Below are 9,094 nucleotides of genomic sequence, written 5' to 3'. Positions count from 1 at the left end.
CTTGCCTTATCTCTGCTTGAATGGTTCCTTCTAGTTCAAGTTAAAGATGGAGGTTCTAGGTAAGTGCTTCTTCCTGTCCTTCCATGTGCATCTGTGACACACCCCCACATGTGTTTTCTTTCCTTTCTCCCCTGCCCCTTCTTTTTTTAATATTTGGGATTGTGTCTTGTTATGTAGCCCACAGTGGTCTTAAATTCTCCATCCTCCTACTTTTCCGCTTGACCTCCCAGATCCTGAGTTTATAGGCCTGTCCCATCATACCGGTACATTTACCCCTGAGTTTCTGATTTGCTTGAAGAAGCTGAGTGCCCCACCTGAGTTTCTGATTTGCTTGAAGAAGCTGAGTGCCCCACCTCGGCTCCTTCCCTTCCCCTTCTCCCTAGTGTTAGCTGTTCTTCAAGTTGGTCCTAACTCTTTGCCACCACGTCTGTCATCAGCCCAGCTATATCAGAATTTTCTCATGTGAACAGTCTTTCCCTGACTTCTCAGGTGAATTTTTTCATCTCCTCTTTCCCTTGTCATGCCCACGTTGTGTCTACATTTCTTTCCTTCTCAGCTATCCTGTGTTAGCCCAGAGGAGACTGGTTTTTCTACACCACTTCTTTTTTATTGCACAGTGTGTGGGGGTGGGGGGGAGTGCAGGTTTCATTATGTAACCCTGGTTGGCCTGGAACATATTCTGTAGACCAGACTGGCCTCAAACTCACAAGAATCCCCCTGCTTCTGCCTTCTGAGGAACACCTTGCAACCAATTATTTCTTAAATTTTCTTTTTTTCTTAATTTTTTCTTTAAAAAATTAAGATTACATTTATTTTTAGTTCTCTCTCTCTCTCTCTCTCTCTCTCTCTCTCTCTCTCTCTCTGTGTGTGTGTGTGTGTGTGTGTGTGTGTAGATGTACCACAGTATGAATGTGGAGGTCAGAGGACTACCTCTGTTGTCTCCCACCATTTTGTGTGTGTGCGTGTATGTGTGTACGTGTGTGTGCATGTGTGTGTGTGCATGTGTGTGCATGTGTGGTGTGGTGTGTGTGTATGTGCATGTATGTGCGTGTGCATGTCCATGTGTGGTATGTGTGTGTGTGTGTGCGTGCGTGCGCGCGTGTGTATGTGCGTGTGTGTGTGTGTGTGTGTGCGCGCGCGCACGCGTGTGTGTGTGCGCAGATGTACCACAGTATGAGTGTGGAGGTCAGAGGACCACCTCTGTTGTCCCCTACCATGTGGGTCCCAGGGGTTAAACTCAGGTCATCAGGCTTAGAAGCAATCACCTTCACCTGCTGGTCCATGTCATCAATCCTCGAGATGTCCTTTCCTTTAGCTTCTATTTCGGTTTCTTTTGCTTTTCATTTTTGGCTTTGTTTTGAGCGCTGGGAATTGAGCCTAGGGCCCATGCATCTAGGCAAGTGCCCCACCGCTGAGCTGCCTCCCCCGCCCTGTTTTATTATGCTTCTCTCGAATTCTGTAACATGGACTTCCATTGTTACTGCATATGGCAATCCTCCGCTGGCTCTGCATCTGCTGCTGCAGAGAGGACTTCAGGGGACTGAATTTAGCTTTTATCTCTGTTGAGGTTTCATCCATTCCAGTGGCCTCAATTCCCACACCACCCAGACAGCACTGCCATCTGCCACTTGAGCCTCATCTCTCCAGTCTCACTTCTGTCCTAGCTTTCTGGCCAACTCCACCCTTCTCTCTTGAAACCACCTTAAGTGCAACAGGCTGCAGGAAATGCCCACTCCTCAAGATGCTTATTCAGCCTTTACTTACCCAGGCCTACCCAGTCAGGTCCCTAGCTGCTTCCTTCTGCCATACTTTCCTTTAAAATTTAACATGGAGCCTCCTCCGCCTTTGGACAGAGTCTTCTATAGCTCAGGCCATGAATTTGCTATTGTAGCCACAGCTAGCTTTGAACTCTGATCTTCCTGCTTCTGGGTGCTAGGATTAACAGGTGTGCTTCATTTCCAGTACAGTCTTTCCTTTCCACTGCTAAACCCTTACTCTAAGCTGTCACCATCACCTACATTCTTTCATTTGTTCATTCAGAATATTTCTAAAAGTTTTCTTTAAATTTTATAACCACGTGTGTTTGCCTCTTTGGCTTTATATGCACTACAATATGCGCAGGAGCCCTTAGAGGCCAGGAGTTGGATCCCCTGAAACTAGAGCTACAGGTAGTTGTCAGCCATCTGCCTAACATGGGCGCTGGGAACTGAACTCATGTCCTCTGCAAGAGCAGTGAGTGCTCTTGATGAGCTGTCCCTCCAGCCACCATACAGAATATTCTGACACCCACTATGTGCTCAGATCTGGAGATACAGATATGAACAGCAGAGGGAAGGAGCTACCTAGCTCTGGAAACTTACATTCGAATACAAAAGGCAGATTAAAAACTAGAAAAATACTATAAACTAATAGTATATCTATATACTCTATAAGGCGATATAATAGAATACAGAGAAAGAGAGAGATGGTGGTGTGTGCCTGTAATTCTAGCTACTTTAGGAGGCTGAAGCTGGAGGATCACAAATTTGAGGTCAGCTGGAATAATACTGTGGGCGTTTCAGAAAGGAAGGAAGGAAGGAAGGAAGGATAAAATAAAAGAGGGGGGCTCAGGAAATAGCTCAGGCAATAAAGAGCTTGCTATGCAGATGTTCAGATCTGAGTGGAGTCCCCAGCATCCCTGGGAAAAGCTGGGTGTGGGGGAGCACTGGGGAGGTAGTGACAGGAGTGTCACAGGCCAGTCAGCGGAACCTCATTCTCAAGGATCCTCTCTCTCCTCAGGATCCTAAGGACACTGGAGTTTGTTCTCTGGCCTACAGTACACATGCAGGCACATACATGTGTGCTCACTGTAGCGTGCACATGCACATATGCAAATTAAGTTACATGTTTAAAAGATCTCTTTGTTTAATTTATGGGTATACACGTTTGCCTGTGTAAATTTATGTGTGCCACATGTATGCAAGTGCCCATGGAGACCAGAAGAGGACATCAGATCTCCTGGAACTGGAGTTACAGGTGGTTGTGAACATCTTGACTTGGGAACTGAAACCCCAACCTGAGTCCTCTCAAAGAGCAGTAAACTCTTAACCACTGAGCCATCCTCAGGCCCACACTTTTTTCTATCTATCTATCTATCTATCTATCTATCTATCTATCTATCTATCTATCTATCTATCTGAAGAAAGAGATCCTGCTGTGGTGGCACTTGCCTTTAATTCCAGCACTTGAAAGGCAGAGAAAGGCAAGTGGATCTCTGTGAGTTTAAAGCCAAGTTTGATCTATCTAGTAAGTTCCAGGCAGCCAGGGCTACATAGTGAGATCAACTCAAAAAACAAAACAAAACAGATGCTAACAGTGCTAAAATATGGTAAGAAGAAAAAAAAGCAAGGACGTTAAGTGAATAGTTTGTGCAGTGGGAACCCAGAAGCCTCAAAGAAACCTGAAAGAGGGAGAAAGCATGCATGGCCAGTGTGTCGAAGCAGACCCCATTTTAGTGTTTTTATGGAATAGACAGCGAGGAGGTCAGTGTGGCTGGGGAAACCACACAAGGTGTTAGACTTCTATTCTGAAGGAAAAGGGAAACTATCAAGTTTGGGGCTTATTTGTGTTTCTGAAGTTGATGTACATGAGTGTTTTGCCTCCTGTATATATGTGCACCACAAACACGGTATAATGACCGTGGAGGCCATGCTAGGGCATGGGACCTGCAGCTGGAGTGACAGATTGTTGTAAACCTTTTTGTGGGTGCTGGGAAGTGAACCCAAGTCCTCTGAAAGAGCAGACATCGGAGACATCTCTCCAGTCCCTAGGTTTGTTAAGTTGTGTGTGCGTGCATGTGTGTGTGCGTGTTCCTAAGGATGACCAAAGCCTGGGACAAGCACTCACTACAGAGCTGTAACCTCAGTGCTAAAATATCTTAAACAGAAAAAGGAAAGAACATAATCTAATTTTTTTATTTTTCTTTTTTTTTTCTTTTTTTCTTTTGGTTTTTTGAGACAGGGTTTCTCTGTAGCTTTGGTGCCTGTCCTGGAACTAGCTCTTGTAGACCAGGCTGGCCTCGAACTCACAGAGATCCGCCTGCCTCTGCCTCCCGAGTGCTGGGATTAAAGGCGTGCGCCACCGCCGCCCGGCTGAACATGATCTAATTTTTTATTTTAGTTTTCAGTTTTTTTCCAGAGTCTCTCTGTGTAGCCCTGTCTGGCCTCACTCTCAGAAATCCAACTGCCTCTGCCTTGAGCGCTGGAATTGAAGGTGTGTGCCACCACTCTTGGCTCAACAATCTGATTTTCTAAATTTTATGATTTACTTATTGCTTGCTTGTATTTGTTGTTGAGACAGTTTTATGTAGCTCCGGGTGGCTTCAAAATTGCTGTGTAGCTTAGGATGACCCTGAACTCCTGATTCCCCCTGCTTCTACCTCATAAGTGCTAGGATTACAGGCCTGTTCCTTAATTTTTTTAACAGTTCTATTGAGATCTAATTTACAATAAGCTGCAAGTTTTTAAAGTGTATACTCTGACTGGTCTCCACAGATGTAAATGCCCATTAAACTAACACCACAATCGAAATACGAAACATCCATCAGAAACGCTATGTTCTGTCCAACCTATGATCAGAATCACTATTCCATGCTGTGGGAAGAAGGGACAGGAGCGGGAGCAGTGGTGGACAGGAAGAAAGTGGTTGAGACCTGCAAGGCCTGAGTTGTGATGAGGGTAGCATGGACTAGGTAAACCATAGCTGTAATTAGTTGATTAACAAGTCATTGGTACTTCCTCGCTGTTTATGTATTCCATTCTGAAAAGAACACTTTATCCCATTCACGGGGTAACACACATGCATGCATACACACACTCTCTCCTTTCTGTCAGGTACCTGTTGCCATCAGTCTCATCATTCCAACCCTTTTAGGCCCCATTGCTTCTACTACCACTCCCAATCCGTACATTTGTTGTTATCTATCTATCTTTTTTTTTTTTTGAGACAGGGTTTCTCTGTGTAACAGTCTCGGTTGTCTTGGAACTCTCTCTCTCTCTCTTTGGTTTTTCGAGACTGGGTTTCTCCGTATCTTTGAAGCCTGTCCTGGAACTAGCTTTTGTAGACAAGGCTGGCCTCGAACTAACAGAGATCTGCCTGCCTCTGCTTCCCAAGTATTGGGACTAAAGGCGTGCGCCACCACCGCCCGGTACTTCTATTTTCTTGATCGGTCCTCTCCATGCTACCTTTCTTTCCTACTTCCATCACACTTATACCCCTCATCCATGTGTCAATCATGCCTACACAGAGTTCCATCTTTTTCAGAGAGCATTTCAATGTTCCGGTGGTTATCTCCCCTCTGGCTCCAATCTCCAATTGTACTCGGTGCTAATAACGCTTCAGAGTAAATTTTTTATTTTTCAATTTCGCTCGCTATAAGAACGCAGTGATGACAGTGTACCTACCCCCCGCCCCCCCCCCCCCGCTCCTCACCCAATGGGGGCCTGGGCCTATGCTACTTCAGGCACTCGCGCCCAAGTATCTTCGCTGTCAGTCCTCCCCTCCTCCTTCGGCATCTGCTCTGCATTAGTCTATCCCAGGCCTCCGCAGGCGCCGATGATTAAATCATCATCATTAACCAGGGCCTATTCCCCCCACCCCCGGCAGCAGCGAGAGAGTGGGGGGTAAGATCACCACGTTCCCGGAGGGTCTCTCCCTCCCCACCCCACCCCAAGCACCCTCTCCGAGACTTCGCGAAGCCGGGAGAAACTCCCACGGTGGAGCGGGGAGAAGGCCCGCCACCCGGACGCAGTTCCGCAGCGCGGACGCCGCAGCAGCCGGGTAGGGTCGCACTGCAGGGTGAGGACCCGGGGTCCCAGGCGAGGTCGCGTCCCAGGACTCCCACTCTCCGGAGCAGCAGCGGACGGCGATCGCACGGCCTCGGGGTCGGAGGGCACGGGCTATCTATCACAAGCTCCTGAAGTTGGTCCAGAGATCGGGTGCGCGCCGTCGGAAGGACGCCCGTGGGAGCGTGCAATACCGGGACCCTGCTCCACGACCACCACCCCCCCACACTCCCTAATGACCACGGGGAGGGGGGGCCAGCGGGCTCAGGTGAGCACACGGGGAAAGAGCGAAGGGGTGAGGGCGGGGTGTGCCGGAAGATTAGCCAATCCGGAGAATTTGAGGCCCTCGTTGCTATGAGACAAGTCCCGCCCCGCAGGCGGTACCGGAAGTGGCGGGCTGGGATCAGCCTTTAAGATGGCGTCTCCTCAGGGGGGCCAGATTGCGATCGCGATGAGGCTTCGGAACCAGCTCCAGTCAGTGTACAAGATGGACCCGCTACGGAACGAGGTGCAGGGGCGGCAGGGTGACTGCTGGGGTCCGTTAGCTGTGCGAACCCAAGCGGGCGAGAGGACGGGCGGTGGCGGGACAGGCGCCCAGTGCGCCTGCGCAGCAGTGGGTTGCGCGGTACGCACGCGCGATTCCGGCACGGTTGCCAAACGCTGGACTTGGACGCCTGCGCGTTTAGTGTCACTGACGGCGCTTGGTCTCCCTAGGGAAAGGAGGGTCGGGCGAGTCCTGGAGAAGAGAGCACCCGCTGTGCGCGGAGCCCTCTGCTGGGCGGAGGGGGAGCTCATTTCCCCCATCCCCTTCCACGGCCTGAGTCCAGTGACAGGAACCGGAGCTGGGAAGTGCGGAGGTGATGTGGGGTGGGTTTGCGAGACCAGTGAGGAGTGACTGGGGGTGTGTCCGCAGGAGGAGGTCCGGGTGAAGATCAAAGACCTGAATGAACACATCGTCTGCTGCCTGTGTGCCGGCTACTTCGTGGATGCCACCACCATCACAGAGTGTCTCCACACCTGTGAGTGTCCCGGATCCTGCCCTGTCCTCACCAAGGCTGGCTGCAAGCCTCTGTGCTGTCTGTCCCACTTGCCCTATGTGCCGGGGTCCCAAAGGGCCTGAGCGTCTGCGTTTCTCCTTACAGTCTGCAAAAGTTGTATTGTGAAGTACCTGCAGACCAGCAAGTACTGCCCCATGTGCAACATCAAGATCCACGAGACGCAGCCGCTGCTCAACCTCAAGCTGGATCGGGTCATGCAGGACATAGTCTATAAACTGGTACCAGGCTTGCAAGACAGTGAGTGGCCACCTTGTGTTCGTGGGGCCTCCTGACTCTCATGCTGGGTGGCAGCTTGATGTGAACAAGAGTCTTATTGGGAATCATCTAGATAAAGAGGTCAACAGCCAGGACAAAGAGAATTAACATGGCCGCCCTTCACCCCCTCCTAGGTGAAGAGAAACGGATTCGGGAGTTCTATCAGTCCCGAGGCTTGGACAGAGTCACCCAGCCCAGTGGGGAAGGTATGTCCTTGGTGGTCATTTGGGGGAGAAGGGGGGGCAAATAAATCTCTCAGAGTATTTTCCCTGCCCAGGATTGCTCTCTGGGGGATGGGGGTGTGGAACCTGTACCAGCCTCAATGTCTACTTTTTCTCAGAGCCAGCCCTGAGCAACCTTGGCCTCCCTTTCAGCAGTTTTGACCACTCTAAAGCCCACTATTACCGCTATGATGAACAGCTGAGCCTATGCCTGGAGCGGCTGAGGTGAGGGGCAGGTCAGAGGTTGCGTGAGATGATACTACTGGTGCCCCAGAATCGGCTAAGGGACTTACGGAAAGGCCAAGGGGTGAGGGAGTGTCTGTTCCCTTGAAGAGTGTGCTATGGATCTAGGTGGGAAGAGAGGAAAAATGGAATCCTCTAACTTGTTTCTGTTTCCGTCCAGTTCTGGCAAAGACAAGAATAAAAACGTCCTTCAGGTGAGAAAGGCTGAAGGGAGGGCCTCTTTGAAGGAGAGCCTCTCCCCACAGCCCCTTCCTCACACACCTGTCCTCTTCCCCCTTCACTGTTCCTAGAACAAATATGTCCGATGCTCTGTTAGAGCTGAGGTACGCCATCTCCGAAGGGTTCTGTGTCACCGCCTAATGCTAAATCCACAACATGTAAGTACACTCGTGTTATATGAAAGAACAAGAGGCTGAAAGGGAGGGACGTGTCTGGTTTGGAGGCTTGTGTCTGGAAGGAAGCTGAGACAGGGAGATTACTTCAAGTTCAAGGTTAGCCTAGGCTATATAGTGAATTCCAGGCGAGTCTGGGCTCCAGAGTAAGGCCTTGTCTTCAGAAATAAAAAAAAAAAGTGGGAGGAGGCTCTGGTGAGACAGCTTAGCCCCTAAAGCGCTTGCCTTGCAAGCCAGAGTTCTGTCCCCAGACCTAAACCAAAACCAACCTAGTGAGGCAGTGCAAATTTATATTCCCAGTACTGGGGCTGGGACTAACCTTACCCTACTTGATGAGTTCCAGGGCAGTGAGAGAACTTGTCTCAGAAAAGAAACAAGATGGATGGAGCCTGAAGAACAACACCCAGAGCTGTTCTCTGGCCTCCACAGACATAAACACAGTGTACACAGGAACATAGATACATACATACATACACACATACATAATATATACGCACTCGGGGACAGTCCAGGGAATAGTCTCTGCCGAGTACTACCAAGGTCTCTTCCCTGCCGCATCTCCCCCTTAGGTACAGCTTCTTTTTGACAATGAGGTTCTCCCTGATCACATGACAATGAAGCAGCTATGGCTGTCCCGCTGGTTCGGCAAGGTAAGCCGGGTGCAATGGGTTGAGGACCCTGCAGGTGCTAACAGCCCACTCATTTTTTCTTTCCCTTCTTTCCGTAGCCATCTCCTTTGCTTTTACAATACAGTGTGAAAGAGAAGAGGAGGTAGGGGCCAGACTAGCTTCCACCCCCTTCCCACCCCTCCCAGATATTTATGTGAAATTAACTGTGGCTTTATTTTTTGAAATAAAAGCTTTTAAAAAGCATTTTCATTTTCCTTGGCTACTCACTGCACACTCAAGCTTTGGCCTGTGTTCTGGTTGCTCAGCAGTCTCCCTGGTATCTACCAGATGTCCTCAGGAGTCCTTCGTGACTTCCAGAAGGAGCGGGACAGAGGCCCGCGTGAACTGAAATCTCACCAAAAGGTGAGAGAAGACCGTCTACATGGCAGCTCTTGCTGTCCTCGTGTGCTGTAGGATACGATAGCAGCCTCAGCG

General features: G+C 49.6%; 1 protein-coding gene across 1 annotated transcript; it reads left to right on the top strand.

Moving 5' to 3' along the window:
• The first annotated feature begins 5,664 nt into the window (after positions 1-5,664).
• On the top strand, positions 5,665-8,860 carry Pcgf1 (polycomb group ring finger 1). Its single transcript, XM_075983768.1, has 10 exons — positions 5,665-6,090; positions 6,253-6,330; positions 6,736-6,841; positions 6,965-7,117; positions 7,270-7,341; positions 7,476-7,581; positions 7,760-7,793; positions 7,890-7,976; positions 8,561-8,641; positions 8,719-8,860. The coding sequence occupies exons 1-10, from the start codon at positions 6,058-6,060 to the stop codon at positions 8,764-8,766; spliced, it is 798 nt and encodes a 265-aa protein (XP_075839883.1). The 5' UTR covers positions 5,665-6,057; the 3' UTR covers positions 8,767-8,860.
• Positions 8,861-9,094: the final 234 nt, after the last annotated feature.

This window comes from Microtus pennsylvanicus, chromosome 8 (assembly GCF_037038515.1).
Source record: "Microtus pennsylvanicus isolate mMicPen1 chromosome 8, mMicPen1.hap1, whole genome shotgun sequence".
Lineage (NCBI taxonomy): Eukaryota > Metazoa > Chordata > Mammalia > Rodentia > Cricetidae > Microtus > Microtus pennsylvanicus.
Note: the sequence above shows the minus strand (reverse complement) of the source record. Positions and strands in the feature narration are given on the sequence as shown.